General features: G+C 45.3%; 1 protein-coding gene and 1 long non-coding RNA gene across 3 annotated transcripts in view; one reads left to right on the top strand and one right to left on the bottom strand.

Moving 5' to 3' along the window:
* The window catches only part of LOC140103592 (protein Wnt-7a), a 57,448-nt gene that overhangs the window by 14,805 nt on the left and 18,148 nt on the right, over nucleotides 1-24,495 (bottom strand). For both annotated transcript variants that reach the window (XM_072126732.1, XM_072126731.1), the window contains exon 3: nucleotides 4,406-4,677. In XM_072126732.1, coding sequence (XP_071982833.1) covers nucleotides 4,406-4,677 — 272 coding nt within the window. The remainder of the gene's footprint in view (nucleotides 1-4,405; nucleotides 4,678-24,495) is intronic.
* The window catches only part of LOC140103593 (uncharacterized), a 57,148-nt gene continuing 39,570 nt past the window's right edge, over nucleotides 6,918-24,495 (top strand). Inside the window, exon 1 of the long non-coding RNA XR_011850141.1 lies at nucleotides 6,918-6,987. This is a non-coding gene — a long non-coding RNA (uncharacterized lncRNA). The remainder of the gene's footprint in view (nucleotides 6,988-24,495) is intronic.

The following is a 24,495-nucleotide window of genomic DNA, read 5'->3' as shown; positions in this document are numbered from 1 at the left end:
AGGGATGTAACTGTCCTAATATGGACAGTGACATCACCGGGTCCTCTCTGCTGCCAAAAGATGTATGCGCTCAGCGAGACTGTGAGAAGAAATGCAATACGCTGCATCCGCTCTCCATAGCCGTCCATTACCTCCGCTTAGCGCTTACGTTGCTCAGACGGACAGAGTTTTGGACATACGGGATGTTTAGTGGCCATATGGAGGCAACAACTATGCCTCCGCCTGCAACTATTTGTCAATGTATAGGGTAAGCGCATACATTGGGTGCTTTCTCGACCTATACGCTTACTTTATACAAAAATATGTGGTGTGAACCCAGCCTTATTCTCATACTCAAAAGATAACCCCCCCCCCTCTCTTACCACAATGACATCCATCATACATGAAGAAGGGAGGTCCAGGCTATAAACATGGCTGCCAGTGTCTACTACTGTACACAGCAGAGATTTACTGGCAGTGACTTGTAAACTACTGTAGAAAATGTGGGTGCTTTATAAATAAAAAATATTATTTAGAATCTCTTGTTAAGAAGACACTATGACAACGTGGCTTATTCACTAAGGGTCCACGGACGTACTTTCGTCGGACTACCTGTCGTTTTCAGGTTTTGCACGGTTGTGACAGATATTAAACAGGGGATCGGATTTTGGCGCAGCTGCGCCGGCTTTCATGTGACAGAAATCGGGGGACGGGCCATCGTACGATCCAACTGATTTGGACTGAGCACGAGATTTAACTTTGAAATTGTGTCGCAAGATCAAGCACTTACATGCACCAGAAAGAAGAAGGTGAACTCCGGTGGACCTGAGCGGGGAAGTGACACATGCAGGATATCGGGCGCAAGATCTTAGTGAATTGAGTGCATGATCGTCAGACAATACACTTACTGTGAACTCCTCCGGATGGGTAAGTAAATGTACTCCAATATGTACCTTATGCTCAGCTCCTCCTGCTCTATAACATGCTGCCTATAGATCAGACATTGGGGCACATTTACTTACCCGGTCCATTCGCGTTCCAGCGGCGGCTTCTCTGACCAGCGTTGGGGTCTTCCGGCGATTCATGAAGGTCCTGCGTCCGATGTCCACCAGTTGTCGCTGCTGCGCCGAGGTCTGCCGAGTTGCGTCGGTGTTCACTGATCTCTTCCTGGTGCATGTGAGTATGGCCCGTGCGACCAATTTTTTGTTTTAAATGCGGCGGTTTTTTTCCGAATCCGTCGGGTTTTCGTTCGGCCACGCCCCCCGATTTCCATCGCGGCAGCGCCGTTGTGCCACAATCCGATCGCATGCGCCAAAAACCCAGGGCAATTCAAGAAAAATCGTCGCAAACGGAAATATTCGGGTAACACGTCGGTAAAACGCGAATCGGCCCCTTAGTAAATGACCCCCATTGTGAACAATCTGTTCAGCTCCTTCTGCTCTATAACATGCTGCCTGCAGATAGAACACTATGTACAATATGCTCAGCTTTCCCTGCTCTATAACAAGCCGCCTGCAGATAGGACACTATGTACAATCTGCTCAGCTTCTACTGCTCTATAACATGCCACCTGCAGATAGGACACTATATTCAATCTTCTTAGCTCCTCCTGCTCTATAACATGCTGCCTGCAGATAGAACACTATGTACAATCTGCTCGGCTCAGCTCCTATATAACCTGCTGCCTGCAGATAGGACACTATGTACAATCTGCTCGGCTCAGCTCCTATATAACATGCTGCCTGCAGATAGGACACTATGTACAATCTGCTTGGCTCAGCTCCTTTATAACATGCTGCCTGCAGATTGAAATTCATGTTCATAGGCAAAGTTTTGATATATAGCAAAATGGCAAGTCTTATTGTGACCATCAGAATATTATGAGATTTAAAAAAAAGAGTTCCTTTCATAAAATTTTTATTTTAACGGAGAACCACCATGGGTTTATTAACCATTCACGCTGCTGGGTAGCTTGGTAACTCCCACTGTCTGCCCAAATCCTACAGCAGCAGGGAGTATGGTGCTCACAGCTACCGTGAGATTTCCAGTGCACATCAAGTCTTTAAAAAGTTATAAAAATAAAAAACATGAAAAATTAAAGGTGCGAATAAACTATGAAACACTCTGCACTGCACATAGTAGAAATATTATAGAAAACGTTTAACAAAATAATTGTAAAAAAATTCTTAAAAATGTTGACATTTCACCCTCCTACACAGGAGTTGGTGTCAGGGTAACATATCCCTTGTAGTGTGTGAGCTCATCCTGACAGAAGTGCAGAGAATCCAGGAGCAGCACGGGGGCCGGGAATCTCTTCCTGCCTCGCTAGGACTTTTCTTGGCCAGATGACTCTGCCACTAGGAATGAAAAATGAGCCTCTCTCAGCTGCCATTGTTGAAACCTTGACTTCATTCTTCAGGAAATGCTGCGTCTGACCCATAGATAAAGGCAACTCCCAAATTCTAAATCATTTCATTTTACTAACCCAGCAGGAAAGAAATACTCTATCATTATCAGACACCGCCGAATACAAATGAACATTGTTCTGTAATGTGCGGATAAACAACTAAGGCGTAATAGTGAAAGTGCTGTAATGGTGTATACTGAGTACATACAGCACTGGACTATCCTGTTATATCATTTTTTGTTATCCCTTAACTCAGAAAATTTGTAGAACCAACATTCTGCTTGGAATATTTAAAGGAAACCTACCATGAGAAATCTACCATCAGAAGTATATGTGATGGTACATTCCTCCTGCCTGTCTCTGCCCTAATCTGTAATTTAATAATCCTGAAACCTAATGTAACTTATTAAAAACTTCATTTTCGTAATATGTAAATTAAGTGCAGAGGCTACTGGGGCGTGTACTAGTCTGGACGGGCACTAGGAGCTACGGCTACTTCATGCCCCAGTAGCCTTTGCAGTTAATTTACATATTATTAAAATAAAGTTTTTAACAAGTTAGGTTAACAAGTAAGGGTGTGACCACACCCCTATAAAACCGGTCACCAGCTCACTCCTGATTGTCATCCTATGGATAAAAGATGATGATTTCTAAGGTCTCATGCACACAGCCGTTATTGGGGGCGTAATCTGGCCACAAAATTGGCAACCATATCACGACCCCGATAGAGGTCTATGTCACCAGTCATGGTGCGGTGAATGGACAACCTTTGCCGATGTGAAAAAAGCAGATCGAAACATCATCCCCCTAACCACCATAAACCACGTGCTCACCAAATTATGAGATCCTACTTGGATCCAATAACGACAGATCTATGATTCATGTTAAAATAATCCTTCAAGTCATGGAGATACAACAGGAACATAGATGGTTTTCCTAAATCTGGTGGAATCAGATTGAATATGCTCGAAAAATGCCATTCTCCATGCGGCTCCAAAAATATATTCTTATTCCTTCCAGCAGAGACTTTTGTCATATAATAGTCTGACTACATCTAATATTCATGGTTTGGTACAATCTACGTAGACAGGTCCCTTTAACAGCCCCATTGTTGGCTCAAATACATTCAACCTGAATTAGGATGGTTTGTATGGACACATCATAAGTAAGACCAGGTGGTATCAATCAGCATACCCTGCTAGATTCAGTTTATTTGGGTTTTTATGTAGTTGGCCAAGTCTAAAAATGCTTATTTTAAAAACAAAAAAACTGGTTTTCTTTGGAGGCCTCTAAGACATCTGGAGTGTATAATCTTGCCCATAAATAAAGACTCAACACTTGTTACTGATAGAAAGGTTATAAAGGTGATTCCCTTGTACCTACTAGAAGCCTAGTTTGGTTACAGTCTTTGTCTAACCCAATGACCACTAACCACTGGTGTAGGAGCACTTTGTACATAACCAAGAATGAATCCAACATAGTAAATCTTGACCCACAAAATATTGGGTATTTCTGTTCACACAAACCAATACAGAGAGTGTCATGAGATGGGCAGTTCTTGTATGTTCGTCTTGTAGTCAAAGTGGACCTTGTGCCTAAAAATCATAGCTATGCCTTAACCCATGGTAGATTCCTACAATGAGCTTTATTTTTTTTAGAGTACATCCATTTCTGGGCCCTTCGCTGATCTAGAACAGGTGTCCACCAAAGTCCTCTTTATGACTCTGATCTATGTGAATGAAGAGTGGGCCACAAAAATGTGCGCAGCTCATTTTGGATATTCCATAATAAATGCAAAACATGGTCTATAGGGTGAGGGAACCCTCATTCCGGAGACAAGTGTGGGACCCAAATCCCTAGTGCCATGACAGGGACCATTGAGAAGGCGATAAAAAAATTCCTTTAACATGTAGACACTGTGGCCATATATGTCTCCACAGATGAGCGTAATAATGGACTATGAATGACCTCAATGAACATCACCTTCAAGTAATAGATGATGGAATATAAGACTCATACCTTACGTCCAGCCTCATTGTTGTGCAAATTCATGAGAGTCCGTGCATTCTGCTTGATCTCTCTGGAGTCCACAAATTCCTTGGAAAACACTAATCCATAACGGATATCAGCAGAACAGCCTCCCCATTTCCATCCTTCGTCTCGATGAAATTGTCCTTGTTTTTCCTTATCACACCCACAGTCACTCATGTTTCCTTGAGTACAAGCAGAAGTGATGGCATGGGCCACACCCGCTGCAATGATGGCATATGTAAACGCTGCCTCCCTGCTGCCTAAAGAGAGAAAAAAAGGTTATGTCAGACACAACTGGAAGATGGGGAAAATATGATGAACCTAAAAATAAATAGCCTTAAAAATTTAAAAAAATTGCTTTATCATAAAATGTCATTTTTAATGTATCCACCAGATATGGAACGTATAGAAGGGTCAAGGGTATCTTCTATGAGTCTCCTCAACAATAGGACTTCTTTATTTCAGCTGCTGGACAGATCACTACAAGTACCTATGGTTCATAGGTTCCCAGACTATTTTTAGATAACCTCAGCACTATTCCATCATATTAACAAACAGAAAGCTAAAGAAAGCCAATCAGAACATACGGATCAGCAATTCCACCACATTTATATCATTCGACAGGAAGATCTACAAGTCTTAAGCGTTTCGAGTCATTATGACTCTTAATTATAGAAGCTAATGAAAGGTTTTTCACAAAAGTTGTCTTTACGATCAGTAATATTTTTATTCATTTGGAAATTCTGTCGTGTTAACGCTGTTTATTAATTTAAGCCCAATCTAAATTGAATGGGATATACGGTGGTGATATGGTGATAAGTTCGGATAGGTAAAAGGTGTATCAATTTTTATTGTCTCACATTCACAACACGTTTCGGAGTTAGTAGACTCCTTTTTCAAGTGTAAGAGACTATGTTAAAAAAAATAGTAAAAGTACATGCATTTTTTCTTGAAAAGAACATATTTCATTGGAATAAAACAATAGCATCTTGGTTTTTGGTTTCTAGGTGTTGGGTCTAGCGCTGGAGGTGGTTTTTCTCCCTCCTTTGTTGCCTCTTCTGTATTTTTTCTTTTTTGTCCTTTATGAGATCCTTGTAGAAAAAAATTATAGATGTTCTCTATTTCCTTTGGGTTGCGCCTAAGTAAGTAGGTCGCTACTGGAATGATAACTTCTGGGAGTTGGAGGAAGAATACCAAGTGACTAAGCGTCTTGATGCTATTGGATCTAGAAGGAGTGCAGATAGAGCTAGAGAGTAAACCAGAGTTGTTGTGGGTGGTGAGAAGAGAGTCATCAAAGGCAGGGCCGGATTATAGGCGGGGCTCCCGGGGCTCGAGCCCCGGGGCCCCCACCATCTTGCCCCCCAGGGGGCCCCCACCAGATCGCGCCCCCCCGGGCCCTTCCTCCTCAGCCGCCACCTGCCTGAGCCGTCCGCCCGATCCCGGAACAAGTTACTGCCTCCCCGCCCGCCCTTCAGCTGCATGGCCGAGCCGTCCGCCCCCTGGCACAGGTACCCGCCTCCCCGCCCGCCCATCCTGCTGCATGGCCCGGCCTACCCACCCGCTCCAACCCCGTTCGCGCTCCCTCCTCCCCCGCCCGAACAAGCAGACGTCCTCCGCTGCTCCCCCCCCCCCACCCCACGCCCGAACAAGAAGCTGCGCTCTGCTCCATCCCCTTCGCGGCCCGAAGAAGCAGCCGTTCTCCGCTACCACCCCGCCCGCGCCGAACAAGCAGCTGTCCTCCGCTCCATCCCCCTCGCCGCCCGAAGAAACAGCCGTCCCGCTCCCCCCGCCCGAAGAAACATCCGTCCCCGCTCCCCCCGCCCGAAGAAACAGCCGTCCCCGCTCCCCCCGCCCGAAGAAACAGCCGTCCCCGCTCCCCCCGCCCGAAGAAACAGCCGTCCCCGCTCCCCCCGCCCGAAGAAACAGCCGTCCTCCGCTCCCCCCCCCCCGCCCGAAGAAGCAGCTGTCCTCCGCTCTCCCCCCCCCCGCCCAAAGAAGCAGCTGTCAACCGCTCTCCCCCCCCCCCGCCCGAAGAATCAGCTGTCCTCCGCGTTCCCCCCCCCCGCCAGAAGAATCAGCCGTCCCCGCTCCCCCCGCCCGAAGAAACAGCCGTCCCCGCTCCCCCCGCCCGAAGAAACAGCCGTCCTCCGCTCCCCCCCCCCCGCCCGAAGAAGCAGCTGTCCTCCGCTCTCCCCCCCCGCCCGAAGAAGCAGCTGTCAACCGCTCTCCCCCCCCCCCGCCCGAAGAATCAGCTGTCCTCCGCGATCCCCCCCCCCCCGCCAGAAGAATCAGCTGCCCTCCGCGATCCCCCCCCCCCCGCCCGAAGTAGCAGCTGTCCTCCGCGATCCAACCCCCCCCCCGCCCGAAGAAGCAGCTGACCTCCGCGATCCCCCCCGCCCGACGAAGCAAGTGTCCTCCGCGATCCCCCCCCCCCGCGCGCGAAGAGGCAGCCGTCCTCCGACCGAACCCCCCCCCTGCCCGTACAACCCCCCCTCCTGTCGGAACAAGCAACCGACAGACCCCCAGATCCCCCCCACCAGCCTGACGCCACAGCCAGTCAACATAAAAGGGTAAGTATATACATTAAATACAATATGTATTTATCTGTGTATATATGGTGTATATTGTGTTTATATATGTATATACAGTATATATACTGTGTGTATATACTGTGTATATTGTGCATATACTGTATATATGTGTAACTGTGTATATACTGTGTATATACTGTATATATGTGTAATTGTGTATATACTGTGTATTTATGCATCTACTGTGTATATAATGTTTATATACTGTGTATATGTGTGTATATATGCATCTACTGTGTATATAATGTTTATATACTGTGTATATGTGTATATATGCATCTACTGTGTATATAATGTTTATATACTGTGTATATGTGTATATATGCATCTACTGTGTATATAATGTGTATATACTGTGTATATGTGTATATATGCATCTACTGTGTATATAATGTGTATATACTGTGTATATGTGTATATATGCATCTACTGTGCATATAATGTGTATATACTGTGTATATGTGTATACATGCATCTACTGTGCATATAATGTGTATATACTGTGTATATGTGTATACATGCATCTACTATGCATATAATGTGTATATACTGTGTATATGTGTATACATGCATCTACTGTATATATAATGTGTATATACTGTGTATATGTGTATATATGCATCTACTGTGTATATACTGTGTATATGTGTATACATGCATCTACTGTGTATATAATGTGTATATACTGTGTATATGTGTATACATGCATCTACTGTATATATAATGTGTATATACTGTGTATATGTGTATACATGCATCTACTGTATATATAATGTGTATATACTGTGTATATGTGTATATATGCATCTACTGTGTATATAATGTGTATATACTGTGTATATGTGTATACATGCATCTACTGTATATATACTGTGTAAATGTGTATACATGCATCTACTGTGTATATAATGTGTATATACTGTATTTATATGTATATACTGTGTATAGTTGCATATACTGTATTTATACACGCATATATTTGTATAAGCATATATATGTGCACATTTAAATATATATGATTATGTTTATATGCTGTGTATGTGGTATGTATGTATATGCTCTGTGTACTGAATGTGTGTGTGTGTGTGTGTATTTCCCGTATGTGTGTGAAAATGCTGTATATACTGAATGTGTGTGTATTTGCTGTATGTGTGTATATGGTGTTTTTATACTGCATGTATGTGTATATATGGTCAGTGTATATGTGTGTGATGTATATATACCGTATGTGTGTATATACTTTATGAGTTCGAGTATACTCTGTGTATTAGTGTATAAATGTATATGGATACATAAATGTGTGTGTATACTTGTATATATATGGGTGCAAGCATACCAGTGTAGAACTTTATGTGTGTATATATCAGTGTATAAATGTGTGTAATTGTATAAACTGCAGGACTGGGTGTCTGGTGCGGGCTGAGGTGTATGTTAAATGGGACTGCATATCTGGTAGCGGTGAAGGTTTATATAAAGATGTGTTACTGGGGTCGAGGCGGCTGTGTGTAGCTGTGTTACTGGGGGTGAGGCGGCTGTGTTACTGGGGCCAAGGCGGTTGTATGTAGTGGTGTTACTGGGGGCGAGGCGGTTGTATGTAGTGGTGTTACTGGGGGCGAGGCGGCAGTATGTAGCGGTGTTACTGGGGGTGAGGCGGCTGTATGTAGCTGTGTTACTGGGGACGAGGCGGCTGTATGTAGCTGTGTTACTGGGGATGAGGCTGCTGTATGTAGCTGTGTTACTGGGGATGAGGCGGATGTATGTAGCTGTGTTACTGGGGGCGAGGCGGCTGTATGTAGCTGTGTTACTGGGGGCGAGGCAGCTGTATGTAGCTGTGTTACTGGGGGCGAGGCAGCTGTATGTAGCTGTGTTACTAGGGACGAGGCAGCTGTATGTAGCTGTGTTACTGGGGATGAGGCGGATGTATGTAGCTGTGTTACTGGGGATGAGGCGGCTGTATGTAGCTGTGTTACTGGGGGCGAGGCAGCTGTATGTAGCTGTGTTACTGGGGGCGAGGCAGCTGTATGTAGCTGTGTTACTGGGGGCGAGGTGGCTGTATGTAGCTGTGTTACTGGGGGCGAGGTGGCTGTATGTAGCAGTGTTACTGGGGGCGAGGCGGCTGTATGTAGCTGTGTTACTAGGGATGAGGTGGCTGTATGTAGCTGTGTTACTGGGGGTGAGGCGGCTGTATGTAGCTGTGTTACTGGGGGCGAGGCGGCTGTATGTAGCTGTGTTACTAGGGATGAGGTGGCTGTATGTAGCTGTGTTACTGGGGGTGAGGCGGCTGTGTGTAGCTGTGTTACTGGGGGCAAGGCGGCTGTATGTAGCTGTGTTACTAGGGATGAGGCGGCTGTATGTAGCTGTGTTACTGGGGGCGAGGCGGCTGTATGTAGCTGTGTTACTGGGGATGAGGCGGCTGTATGTAGCTGTGTTACTGGGGGCGAGGTGGCTGTATGTAGCTGTGTTACTAGGGATGAGGCGGCTGTATGTAGCTGTGTTACTAGGGATGAGGCGGCTGTATGTAGCTGTGTTACTGGGGGTGAGGCGGCTGTATGTAGCTGTGTTACTGGGGGTGAGGCGGCTGTGTGTAGCTGTGTTACTGGGGGCAAGGCGGCTGTATGTAGCTGTGTTACTAGGGATGAGGCGGCTGTATGTAGCTGTGTTACTGGGGGCGAGGCGGCTGTATGTAGCTGTGTTACTGGGGATGAGGCGGCTGTATGTAGCTGTGTTACTGGGGGCGAGGTGGCTGTATGTAGCTGTGTTACTGGGGATGAGGCGGCTGTATGTAGCTGTGTTACTGGGGGCGAGGCGGCTGTATGTAGCGTTGTTACAGGGGATGAGGCGGCTGTGTGTAGATGTGTTACTGGGGTGAGGCGGCTGCATGTAGCTGTGTTACTAGGGATGAGGCGGCTGTATGTAGCTGTGTTACTGGGGGTGAGGCGGCTGTATGTAGCTGTGTTACTGGGGGTGAGGCGGCTGTGTGTAGCTGTGTTACTGGGGGCAAGGCGGCTGTATGTAGCTGTGTTACTAGGGATGAGGCGGCTGTATGTAGCTGTGTTACTGGGGGCGAGGCGGCTGTATGTAGCTGTGTTACTGGGGATGAGGCGGCTGTATGTAGCTGTGTTACTGGGGGCGAGGTGGCTGTATGTAGCTGTGTTACTGGGGATGAGGCGGCTGTATGTAGCTGTGTTACTGGGGGCGAGGCGGCTGTATGTAGCGTTGTTACAGGGGATGAGGCGGCTGTGTGTAGATGTGTTACTGGGGTGAGGCGGCTGCATGTAGCTGTGTTACTAGGGATGAGGCGGCTGTATGTAGCGGTGTTACTGCGGGGATAGTGGATAGTGAGCAGGAGGACGAGTATGCACGCTGCACTCAGTGGGGGCCTCCACCAGATTTTGCGCCCAGGGGCCCCCACCACCCTTAATCCGGCCCTGATCAAAGGGGTTATCTGGCTGTGAGTGGTCAAGACTATGTCTGATAGAATGATTGTCTTGTATACTTTGGAACTTTGGAAAGTGGTTGGTGGTAGGTTAAGATGCCAAACTTTGTTAATATTGAAGTTAGTGATGTGTGTAGGAATGGTGAGCAAAGGTAAAAAGGATGTGGATCTGTAGGTTTTTTGAGGTCTTTGTTGATGATGGTGTTAGAGCAGGCTGGATTTGGGAGTAGTGGAGGTCATGGAGGGCATGGGGGGTTTGGGATGTTTTGTTCAATGACCGGTTGATGAGATGACCGGTTGTTGGGATTGTTAGGATACTTTGCTTATTGCAAGTTGACATGCTGTCTTGGATTGTTAGAGGATGTGTGGCAAGGCTCTAGGTTAAAACTGCTACTTTTTAAGTTGTGTATTTTGGTGCTGTTTAGAACATGTTGAATATTTGAAATGGGGGGTGAGTGGTTTGAATGTTTGGTGGTTGGACTCTGTTTGGGCCAGAATTTGATGTTTCCTGTTTGGAAGTTTACTCTGTCTCTTTTTAGTTTGTTCAGCTTTTTCTTGATGGTTTATTTTTCAAAAGCTAACACTCTACTAGTAATCAATCGATTGGATTTGAGACATTCAAGGTGATGGCCATAACTTTTAAGAAAATTATAACAGACTAGTTTTAATCTGAGATTAAGTCTTAAAAATAGAATATGGAAATGTTAAAGTGTGTCCTTGGGTAATTTTTCTAGACGGTGGAAAAAAGTAAAAACATCTTAAGTATTTATCACAGATTCTCTGTGTCAACAGGAACAGGCTCAATAGTATCTAACTGAGACCATTGTGCTATAGGAAGTTCCGTCTGCTGGACCCATTGATGGTAGTAGTGCATATTGGATGCTGCGACAGACTCTTGCTACTAGCATGATTTTAAAGAGGGGTAGTTAGTTAGTTGTTAGTTGGAACACTCAGCACCAATACATTGAATCATTAGCTGAGCTGTGATGTTGCGTAGACACTGCTCCTCAAGGTAGGATGGGCGGAGCATCATCACTCAGCTGTTGATTGGCTGTCATGGAAATGAGCATCCCAGGCTCATAACAGACACAAGTAGCACTGTATTTGGTCCACAAATGGATCTTCTAGGAAATGAGATACTAGTATTACTGGTAAACATGATGTGGTGGCATTAAAATTAAATATGTGATCTTTAAAGGAAATCTACGATCAAACTCCAACAAGATAAACCAGGGACAGTTACTCGTAGATCCCATCACCATAACTGCGGTAATCTTCTTATATTTGCTATCCAATGTGGCATGTGGAGCCAGATGACTCATTGCAAATGGATTTATTAGCATAATTTTAAAAGTTGATTTTAGAAGGAAGGAGGCCATACATAACAAAGATAAGAAGATTAGCACAGTCACGGTGCCTGGATTTGTTAGTAAGTGTGCAGCAATGTTTTATAATTCCATACAATTGGTTAATAATGTTCAATAACACAGCAGGTAGGTCCTACCAGCTTTAGCATTGTCTGCAGAAGGGAGAACTGTTAAAAGATGAAGCCACATAATTCCCAGACCCTGCTCATGTACACACACTGGATACTGATGACTGCAAAGTTTGTTGATGAGCAAAGAACATTTTAATCTCCACTTGGCAAATGCCCGTTTCAATCCCTTTGAAATCTGGTCCTCTTTTTTATTTAACACTGGAAAAAATGGAAACACGCTGCATTGTTTTGGAAGTGTAAATGATTTCCGGAGCACATTAATATGATTTTAGAATAATCTTAACATAAAAAACGGTATACATGGAAATTCCACTTTCCACTCTTACCAGATGTTTTCCACATGGGCTGAGGAAAGTCTTATCTTAATTTTCTAAGAATAGTTTTCTTGTAGGTCTCTCACGCAGGTTTCTGTGATTTTCGTAATGTGGAATTATCTGAAGGCCCTAAATTAGACCACTATAGTAACTTTTACAAAATAAATAGGATTGGTCTCACCTTTAGTCCAACAAAAAAAGTATTAGTCTAAAAGAAGAAATGTTGATTCCTTCATGACTTCAATGTTCCTGACCTCCATTGGTTGGCTTTCCAACATGGACATTTGACTACAGCCAGTCACTGGCTTAAGATTAATAAGACCTGTCAGGACGATTCGGGACACTAAACCACCACAAGACCTAACAGACCAGTGGGTTACTGTCCCAAATCGCCCTTTATCAAGTCCCTCCATTGGTACAATCAAAAAAAATCCCTTTATATTTTCAAAGAGGGACATACAAAGGGCGATTTGGGACACTAAACCACTGGTCCATATTAAGACTATAGAACTATGGACACTACTCCTTCAACCTCTTCCTGAGACGCATATTATTTAGAAAAGAGTTACTATAGGACATTATGGCACGGGTGCCAGAGGTGGCACTCAGAGCCCTTTCTGTGGGCACCCAGGCCTTCACCCCAACACAGAGTTTGCCAGATATGACTCAAGGCTTCCTCCTGTAGCCCAAGACATGCCATGCTCAGCTCTATTTTAAAGCAACATCCTTGGCTGCCAGGACTACACGAGAAGCGAGACGGTGTGGATATAGATGGTTGTCATTGGAGCTCCTGATCTGGGTCCCCTCATTCTCTCTCTTCAGGGGTCCCTGGAGGGAAGCTACAATCCAAATTTCTCCATCTTCTTTCTATTGTAGTGGTGAACTCAGGACACCAATACGATTAAAACTCACGATACAGCAGAGATCAATAAGTTACTGCTTAAATTGTCATGTTGGCACTTTGTGACATATAAGTGGGTTTTAATTGTAGTTTGGACACTCTGGGGGTCATTTACTAAGGGCCCGAATCGCGTTTTCCCGACGTGTTACCCGAATATTTCCGATTTGCGCCGATTGTACATGAATTGCCCCGGGATTGTGTCGCACGCGATCGGATTGTGGCGCATCGGCGCCGGCATGCGCGCGACGGAAATCGGGGGGCGTGGCCGAACGAAAACCCGACGTATTCGGAAAAACCGCCGCATTTAAAACCCGAAAAAGTGTCGCTTGGTGACCGCTTACCTTCACCTGGTCCGAGGTGGTGCATTCCGGCGCGTGGAGATGATTTTCAGCGCAGCAGCGCCACCTGGTGGACGGCGGAGGAACTACCTTCATGAATCCCGGCCGGACCCGAATCCAGAGCAGAGAACGCGCCGCTGGATCGCGAATGGGCCGGGTAAGTAAATTTGCCCCTCTGTCTCCAAAAGGTTCGCCATCACTGCTATAGGAGATAGCTATGGGTGGTGCACAAATGCATTAAGATACAAGATACAGTCCATAGCATAATAGCCAAAATAGAAAAGAAATCAGCGGCACTCATATTATTTATTCTGTGTCTTCTAAAACATGAACAACAACACACAAAAAGAATATCTACAATGTATAAATCCATGCATCTTTATTATACAGTTATATAAAACACACTCAAAATCACATAGCAAACCCAATAGGATAAAGGGTTCAAGGAAACATAAACAAACACAGGGATAGACAATCAGCCCAAATGAAGGTGTGATCCCCTGAAACATGCATAGGCAGGGCCGGCGCCAGCACTGGGTATACCTGGGCAAGTGCTGGGGCCCATAGCTGCTGGGGGGCCCGCATAAGGCTGTACATAAGGAGGGTGGTACGGGATGTATCTAAGGAATCCATAGAGTGTTTTGGGGGGGCCTATATAAAATAACCATGAGGGGTCTGTTTGTTATGATAAACTAGAGAATATTTTATGAAACAGGCAACTGTTTTAGTTTCTGAATTTTTATTGCTGCCATGTGAGTTCACTGCAAAGGGGCCTACTGAGGCTCTGTCACCCAGGGGCCTACTGAAACCTGGAGTCGTCCCTGTGCGTAGGGGTGGTGTACTGACACGATTCACACATGGTTAAGATGCTATAACCATTCATTATATGTACCGTATGTGTATCACAGAGTTTGTGAGGCTGGTTATGAAATACCAGTTTATGCAACTTTATTAATCTGGGTGTTTAATTAGAACTGCACTGGCTCTGCATAACATATGAATTGTATACGGTATCTCCCACCAGTCTGTGTCAGGTTGTTCCTTTGAACCCTTTATCCTATTGGATTTGCTATTTTAAGTGTGTATAATAAAGATGAATTTATTTATACATTGCACATGAAATATTCTTTTTGTGTGTTGGTTGTTTCATTTATAGCTTTAATAATTTCCAGGCATATACAGGGAGGTATATTTACTGACTTTATGATCTCAGGTTCAATAGTGGCTTATAGTATAAGTGTTTGGGTGGTAGTCTGGGGCCCAAGCCTTCTAGGGGGCCCATGGCCACCCAAACCACCCACCGAATTTTATACTGAGAAGGACCTTTACCCATGTACATCAGTTCCTGTTTTCAATGCACATTTACAAAAGAGACATTTAAGGACCTTTGAAGGCTCCCCAAAGGGCTGAAACCACAGATTGAAAGCAAGCAGAAGCAGAAGAAGAACACATCCTCCATTCCCCAAGAAACCTGACTCTAGTTGCATATGTAGCAAGTGATTCCAGACTTGTAGGGGCTATAATATTCATACAGGTCTTAATCCACCCCTGCTCAGGTTGTTATATATTTTTTTGGTTTGTCTTCTAAAACATCCACGATTGGATGTTTTAGAAGAAACACAATAAAAATTGGACTTTGTAAGTGGTGCGTGCTGTTGATTTCTTTTCTATTTGGGCTATTTTGGAATATTACGACTGGCGTTCAATACATTAGGCCTAATAAATAATAAATCCCCCCCCATTGGATTTATAGGGATTTTCAAGCCTATTTTGCAAGAATTTCTCCAGTCACTATTAAATATTATTCTAATGAGCCCCAATCCTGAGCGCTGTATTCCCAGGACACACATGTTTATGCATAGATGAATGACAATCCCTCCGCATTTGCATGTCATAAGGACAAAATACATAAAACATACATACTTCTTAACATCCCGCTTTGGTTTAAAGTTTCTGACATCTACTTCTTACAGAAAGGTAATGTAGAGCACATGAAACAGAAGATGTATGAATAGAATATGAGATCTTTTTCCAGAGTTCACTCCAGCACATCAGTAAATGTCTGCTATTGTTCGGTATAATACAGTATTCCACTAATAATACCAGTGTATAATCGGTAAAAATGAAAAACGATGAATACGAAAGAGCACATTGTTTTCGGTATTTTTACAATTTACTAAAGAAAACTTGATTAAAGATTAGAATATCAAATAGAAATACAGAAAACATAGAAAATGTTGTGTATCCGACAATAAAGCAATGTTATAAAGAGAAAAATCGTTATGAACTACAGTAGCAAGAATCATAGAATCGGTTATTATTGTTTGCTGTACCACTGGGCCGATTGTGTAGGATAGTTGGGTTTCCCCTGTATGACCATTAAGCACGCTCTGCGCCGCGCATGTACGCCACAGAGGTGCTGAGGTTGTATGAAGACAGATCACGGGCTGCATGTTGCAGCAAACACCCACCACTAATACCCGAGATTGGTGCTAGAGCCTATCGCAAGTAACAACCCTTCAGATGCCGCCGGCAGCATTTGTTACAATCGCCGTTCCCAGTGATTTCATCAGGGATCGGATGCCATGACAGCCTCGGGTCTCTGTCAGACCTGAGGCTGCATGGCATCTGCAGTTTCGTTACAATGAGCCAGTGGCTCATTGTAATTATACGATGTAAAAATGCCATATACAGGCAGTCCCTGGGTTACATACAAGAACAGTTCTGTAGGTTTGTCAAGTTGAGTTTGTATGTAAGTCGGAACTGTATATTTTACAATGGTAACCCCAGCCCAAATTTTTTTTGGTCTCTGTGACAATTGTATTTTAAAGATGTTGGGTTGTCATAAGAACAAGGATTAACAATAAATCTTAGTTGCAGACACAACTTTAACTAGGGGGCGTCTGTAAGTCGGGTGTTCTTAAGTAGGGGACTGCCTGTACTGCAATACAGTAGTATCAGACCATCTAGGTTTAAAGTAGGGTCTAAAACTCTACTTTAGGTTGAAAGGAGGGTCTAAAAAATAGGTTGAAAAGAGGGTCTAAAAAACTCAAAGTAAAAAAAAATGTAAATAAAAATAAATAAAAAACCCGAAAAATTTAAATCTCCCCTTTTCCCTCGAACTTATATAAAAATAGCAGATGCACTAAAATATCCCCATAAATTGCAATACAGTAGGGTTCAAGCCCCTAGGGTTCAAGTACCCTGGGGGGACTAAAAATACAGTGGAAATTTTTTTACAAGTTTAAAAGAATAAAAAAAATCACAAAGTAACTAAAAGTTCAAATCACCCCCCCCTTTCCCTGGAACTGATATAAAAATAAATAAAACATTAAAAATCAAAAACATGTTAGGTATCACCCGTCTCAAAATATAATACCGCGTCTATCAAAATATAAAAACGGTTGTTCCAGGCGGTGAACCACATAACGGAAAATAGCGCCCAAATGTCTAAAATGTGACTTTCACACCATTGTACATCACATAAAAAATGTAATAAAAAGTGATCAAACAGTTTCAAAGTCCTCAAAATGGTAACAATGAAAACATCATCTCGCCAATAATAACACCTCACACAGGTCTGTACACCGAAGTATGAAAAGTTATTAGCGTCAGAAGATGGTGTAACTATTTTTTTCTACATATTATTTTTTTTGAAAATGTAGTAAAACATGATATATAAAACCTATATAAATGTGATATCACCATACCAAAGAATAAAGTACCGTATTTTTCGTTCTATAAGGCGCACCGGATCATAAGGCGCACCATCAATAAATGCCTGCTAAAATGTCTAGGTTCATATATAAGGCGCACTGGATTATAAGGTGCACCTAATTATAAGGGTGAATGACCAGCAGGTGGCAGACCTGTGCACAGTACAAGGCAGCTGTTGTCTGTAAGTACGATTCATATATAAGGCGCACTGGACTATAAGGCGCACCTTTGATTTCTGAGAATATTAAAGGATTTTTTGTGCACCTTATAGTCCAAAAAATACGGTAGATTTATCAATTGGAGCGCACAGTGAGATTTGTAAAAACTGAGCCCACAAGAAAATGCATTGTTTTGCCAATTCCAGCTTCCTAGTACATGGCATTGAATAATAAATAATGTCACTGAGAAATAAAATTTGTTACGCAGAAAATAAGCCCTCACACAGCTCTGTACACAGAAAAATGGAAAAAAAATCTGCGTCCTTAAGGGGTTAACCATGCAAAGCTCCAGACCATGTTAGGTATGGGCCCTGGAGACCTGTGTAACCTTACCTATGTGTGTGTTGTTAGTAGCAGCAGGACTGTGAAGAATACATTTATATTACTCTATGCAGTGCTGTGTGATCTGTGTGTGCTATATAAATAAAGGAATTATTATTATTACAATATTCCAGCTTCTTTAAGTGCACCAGGGGGTTTCCTCACTGCTGCACTCTTAGCTCTCTGCATCTACTCGAAAGCCCATCCCCTCAATTCCTAGACACTTCTGTAATGTGCAGGGTCTGGGTTGGATATTACAGCAGCCAATCAAAGCAGAGGGGAAGGACTATGAAGCTGCTCAGTGCAAAGAGCACAGCAGTGTGAGTAAAGCGACAATACTGGATTATAAAGTGGCAGAAGTTCCCATGTCTGAAATTACTGCGTGTACCAAATAGAGCAAAAATCAAAGGAGTTTTTGTAATTCAGGTGGTAAACTACACCATAAGCACATACTGTATATATTAATTCAATTTTTCGTGCATTATGATTACTTTCCATATTTGTTGTCTCAGATCTTTTCAGGGGGCAGTGCTCTTAAGCAATGTTCCTCCAAGTCGTCTGGGGGTTGGTTTGGCCTTCACTTTTTTCATCTGTCTAAATCCCCCTATCTTGGATGCCAAATTTTGATTTTGCTTACTTTAGATACTGGGTTGGAAGATTCAACATGGGACACGGTGGGATTCCTGAAACTTATGGGACCTCCTGGCTCAGTACAATTATTCATTATTAGTCGCTATTAGAGATGAGCGAACATGCTTGTCCGAGCTTGATGCTCGTTCGAGCATTAGCGTACTCGAAACTGCTCGTTGCTCGGACGAATACTTCGCCCGCTCGAGAAAATGGCAGCTCCCGCCGTTTTGCTTTTTGGCGGCCAGAAACAGAGCCAATCACAAGCCAGGAGACTCTGCACTCCACCCAGCATGACGTGGTACCCTTACACGTCGATAGCAGTGGTTGGCTGGCCAGATCAGGACCCTGGGATAGACTAGCCGCTGCCCGCGCTGCTCGGATCATTCTGTGTCTGGATGCCGCTAGGGAGAGAGCTGCTGCTGGTCAGGGAAAGCGTTAGGGTGTTCTATTAGTTTACTGTTAGGCAGGAGTGATTCTCCAAGAACCCAACAGCCCTTCTTAGGGCTACAATAACGTTCTACTTTTTTTTTTTTTTATTTGCATCTAGTACCATTTTGTGAGGAATTAGCAGGGGGACTTGCTACCGTTGTGTTTAGCTCTTAGTGGCACACATATCCACCTCAAACACCAAAGTGGGAAAATTTAGTAGGGGTTGGATTTCAATTAGGCACAGTCTGCCATTTTTCCTTTTTTATTTTACGTTTATTTTGTTTAATAACTCAGTGTCATCTCATCTGGCATAGTAGTGTGCTTTCATACTTGGCTAGAAAATAGCCATAGGAGAATCCAAACGGCTTACGCCTACAGTAGCGTTATATATTTGATTTCTGGTTGATCTGCTGGTGGCTGTACTTGCTGCAGTGCATCTACTAGCCAATTGTGAGCAATTTGCAGTGAGACTTGCGACCGCTGTGTTTTGCGCTTAGTGACGCACATATCCATTGCAAAGACCGAAGTGGGAAAATTTAGTAGGGGTTGGATTTCAATTAGGCACAGTCTGCCATTTGTCCTTTTTTATTTTACGTTTATTTTGTTTAATAACTCAGTGTCATCTCATCTGGCATAGTAGTGTGCTTTCATACTTGGCTAGAAAATAGCCATAGGAGAATCCAAACGGCTTACGCCTACAGTAGCGTTATATATTTGATTTCTGGTTGATCTGCTGGTGGCTGTACTTGCTGCAGTGCATCTACTAGCCAATTGTGAGCAATTTGTAGTGAGACTTGCGACCGCTGTGTTTTGCGCTTAGTGACGCACATATCCATTGCAAAGACCGAAGTGGGAAAATTTAGTAGGGGTTGGATTTCAATTAGGCACAGTCTGCCATTTGTCCTTTTTTATTTTACGTTTATTTTGTTTAATAACTCAGTGTCATCTCATCTGGCATAGTAGTGTGCTTTCATACTTGGCTAGAAAATAGCCATAGGAGAATCCAAACGGCTTACGCCTACAGTAGCGTTATATATTTGATTTCTGGTTGATCTGCTGGTGGCTGTACTTGCTGCAGTGCATCTACTAGCCAATTGTGAGCAATTTGTAGTGAGACTTGCGACCGCTGTGTTTTGCGCTTAGTGACGCACATATCCATTGCAAAGACCGAAGTGGGAAAATTTAGTAGGGGTTGGATTTCAATTAGGCACAGTCTGCCATTTGTCCTTTTTTATTTTACGTTTATTTTGTTTAATAACTCAGTGTCATCTCATCTGGCATAGTAGTGTGCTTTCATACTTGGCTAGAAAATAGCCATAGCAATAGGATAGCATTGTTTGGTTTTAAAAACTCAAAAACACAAAAAAAAAAAAAAACACAAAAAAAAGTTAAAAAAAAATTAAAGCTATAACTCTCATTTTAAAAATGTTTAACCCGAGGGCTAGGGGTAGAGGACGAGGGCGGGGACGTGGGCGTCCAACTACTGCAGGGGTCAGAGGCCGTGGTCCTGGCCGGGGTGAGACACCACCTGCTTATGAGGGAGCAGGGGAACGCCGCAGGGCTACACTCCCTAGGTTCATGTCTGAAGTTACTGGGACTCGTGGTAGAGCACTGTTGAGGCCAGAACAGTGCGAACAGGTGATGTCGTGGATTGCTGACAATGCTTCGAGCAATTTGTCCACCAGTCAGTCTTCCACGCAGTCCACCCATGTCACCGAAATCGCCACTCCTCCAGCTCCTGCACCTCAGCCTCCTCCCCCCCAGTCTGCCCCCTCCCAGGAAAATTTGGCATTTGAACCGGCATACTCTGAGGAACTGTTTTCTGGACCCTTCCCACAGTCACAAACCACTTGTCCGGTTGCTGCTGAGCAATTTTCCGATGCCCAGGTTTTCCACCAGTCACAGTCTGTGGGTGATGATGACCTTCTTGACGTAGTGGAAGTGTGTAAAGAGGTGTCCGACGATGAGGAGACACGGTTGTCAGACAGTGGGGAAGTTGTTGTCAGGGCAGGAAGTCCGAGGGGGGAGCAGACTGAGGGATCGGAGGATGATGAGGTGACAGACCCAAGCTGGGTTGAGAGGCCGGGTGAACACAGTGCTTCTGAGACGGAGGAGAGTCCTCGACCAGAACAGGTTGGAAGAGGCAGTGGTGGGGCCAGACGGAGAGGCAGGGCCAGAGCTGGTGCATCAGCGCCAAATGTGTCAACTAGTGAAGCTCCCGTGGCGAGGGCTCTTGCGGCGAGGGCTAGATCTTCAGAAGTCTGGAGGTTCTTTAAGGAAACACCGGATGACCGACGGACTGTGGTGTGCAACATTTGCCAAACCAGGCTCAGCAGGGGTTCCACCACTACTAGCTTAACTACCACCAGTATGCGCAGGCATATGAATGCTAAACACCCCACTCAGTGGCAACAAGCCCGTTCACCTCCGGCCGTGCACACCAGTGCTCCTTCCCCTGTGTCAGCTGATAGTCAGCCCCCTGCCCAGGACCCTGCCACAAAAACCCCATCGTCGCCTCCACGATCCTCCACAGCATCCACCAGCGTTCAGCTCTCCATACCCCAGACGCTGGAGCGGAAACGCAAATATAGTGCAACCCACCCGCACACCAAAGCCCTTAATGTGCACATCTCCAGATTGCTTAGCCTGGAGATGCTGCCCTATAGGCTAGTAGAGACCGAGGCCTTTCGCAACCTCATGGCGGCGGCCGCCCCTCGGTATTCGGTCCCCAGCCGCCACTACTTTTCCCGATGTGCCGTCCCAGCCCTGCACCAGCACGTGTCAGACAACATCACCCGTGCCCTGACCAACGCCGTTTCTGACAAGGTCCACCTGACCACGGACACGTGGACGAGTGCTGCCGGGCAGGGCCACTATATATCGCTGACGGCACATTGGGTTAACTTGGTGGAGGCTGGGACCGAGTCTGACCCTGGGGCTGGTCATATACTGCCGACGCCGAGGATTGCGGGGCCTACCTCGGTCCAGGTGTTTCAGGCCTACTATGCCTCCTCCTCCTCCCACCCCTCCTCCACCTCCTCCTCCGAACTACCATCCGTGGGCACGGCGCCATCAGTCGGTAGCTCTAGGCACAGCAGCAGTGCCGTTGCTAAGCGACAGCAGGCGGTGCTCAAACTGCTGAGCCTAGGCGATAAAAGGCACACCGCCCAAGAGCTATTACAGGGCATCACGGCGCAGACTGATCTGTGGCTGGCACCGCTGAACCTGAAGCCAGGCATGGTTGTGTGTGACAACGGCCGTAACCTGGTGGCGGCTCTGCAACTCGGCAGACAGACACATGTGCCATGCCTGGCCCATGTGTTAAATCTGATAGTTCAGCGTTTCCTCAAGACATACCCCAATCTGTCAGATTTGCTCACGAAGGTGCGCCGCATCTGTGCGCATTTCAGGAAGTCCAGCACAGATGCTGCCACTCTCAGGGCAGCGCAGCGCCGCCTCCAACTGCCCGCTCACCGACTGTTGTGCGACGTGCCCACGAGGTGGAATTCAACACTGACCATGTTATGCAGAGTTTACCAGCAGCGCCGAGCCATTGTAGACTGCCAGATGTCAACTTCCACCAGAACTGGTAGTCAGGTCAGTCAGCTTCCTCAAGTCTACAATGAGGAGTGGACGTGGATGTCTGATATCTGTCAGGTGCTGAGTAACTTTGAGGAGTCAACACAGATGGTCAGTGGCGATGCCGCCATCATCAGCCTCACCATCCCGCTGCTTGGCCTGTTGAAAAACTCTCTGATCAGCATGAAGTCGGAAGCTTTGCGCTCGTCACAAGAGACGGGGGAAGAAGATTCCCTTGTTGATAGCCAAAGCACCCTTAGGTCTGTTTCTCAGCGCATATCGGAGGAGGTGGAGGTGGAGGAGGATGAGGAGGAAGAGGAGGAGAATGTTGGCGAGACACAAGAGGGGACCATTGTTGAGTCCTTCACTGTTCAGCGTGTATGGGCAGAAGAAGAGGAGTTGGAGGAGTTGGAGGAGGAGGAAATGGACAGTCAGGCCAGTGAGGGGAGTGAATTCTTACGCGTTGGTACTCTGGCGCATATGGCAGATTTCATGCTAGGCTGCCTATCCCGTGACCCTCGCGTTCAAAGAATTTATTCCAGCACCGATTACTGGGTGTTCACTCTCCTGGACCCACGGTACAAGCAAAATCTTTCCACTCTCATCCCTGCAGAGGAAAGGAGTGTGAGAATGCATGAATACCAGCAGGCCCTGGTTCACAAGCTGAAACAGTATTTCCCTTCTGACAGCGCTAGCGGCAGAGTGCGTAGTTCTGCGGGACAAGTAGCGAGGGAGAGTAGGCGAGCAGGCAGCTTGTCCAGCACTGGCAAGGGTACGCTTTACAAGGCTTTTGCCAGCTTTATGTCACCCCAGCAAGACACTGTCACCTGTCCCCAGTCTCGGCAGAGTAGGGCTGATCTTTACAGAAAGATGGTGAGGGAGTACGTAGCTGACCATACCATCGTCCTAAATGATCACACAGCTCCCTACAACTACTGGGTTTCAAAGCTGGACATGTGGCACGAACTGGCGCTGTACGCCTTGGAGGTTCTTGCCTGCCCTGCCGCTAGCGTCTTGTCCGAGCGGGTTTTCAGTGCAGCTGGTGGCATCATCACCGATAAGCGTACACGCCTGTCGACTGACAGCGCTGACAGGCTGACGCTTGTTAAGATGAATAAAGCCTGGATTTCTCATAATTTCCAATCTCCACCAGGTGAAGGAAGCTCAACCTGAATAATTTATCCACTCCTCCTCCTCCTCATTTTCCTCCTTCTCCTCCTCTTTGTACAGTAAAGCAGAGGAAACTGGCTATTTTTTGACAGGGCCCACTGGCTCTAGCTATAGTACTTTATGCATTTAATTTTTCTGGAGGGCCACCGACCCGGTCCTCTGTTTTAAACAATTTTTGGGAGTGCCACATACAGGCACTCAATCTATTCAATTTTTCTGGAGGGCCACCTACCCGGTCCTCTGTTTTAAACAATTTTTGGGAGTGCCACATACAGGCACTCAATCTATTCAATTTTTCTGGAGGGCCACCTACCTGCTCCTCTGGTTTGAAAACTTTTTTGGACTGCCACATACAGGCACTCAATCTATTCCATTTTACTGGAGGGCCACCTACCTGCTCCTCTGGTTTGAAAAGTTTTTTGGACTGCCACATACAGGCACTCAATCTATTCAATTTTTCTGGAGGGCCACCTACCCGCTCCTCTGGTTTGAAAACTTTTTTGGACTGCCACATACAGGCACTCAATCTATTCCATTTTACTGGAGGGCCACCTACCTGCTCCTCTGGTTTGAAAAGTTTTTTGGACTGCCACATACAGGCACTCAATCTATTTCATTTTTCTGGAGGGCCACCTACCCGCTCCTCTGGTTTGAAAACTTTTTTGGACTGCCACATACAGGCACTCAATCTATTTCATTTTTCTGGAGGGCCACCTACCTGCTCCTCTGGTTTGAAAACTTTTTTGGACTGCCACATACAGGCACTATCCAAATTAAATTGTCTCCATAGCAGCCTCCACACGTTGTCTCCATTGCTACCTCCAAACGAGGTGTGTCAGGCAGAAATTTGGGTTGTTTTCATGGATTCCACATCAAAGTTGTTAACTTTGTCGCCACCCAGCTGTGTTATCCACAAAATATACTGGCAAACTTTTA

Source organism: Engystomops pustulosus, chromosome 10 (assembly GCF_040894005.1).
Source record: "Engystomops pustulosus chromosome 10, aEngPut4.maternal, whole genome shotgun sequence".
In the NCBI taxonomy this organism is placed as follows: Eukaryota; Metazoa; Chordata; class Amphibia; order Anura; family Leptodactylidae; genus Engystomops; species Engystomops pustulosus.
This window is presented reverse-complemented; position numbering and strand designations above follow the sequence as displayed.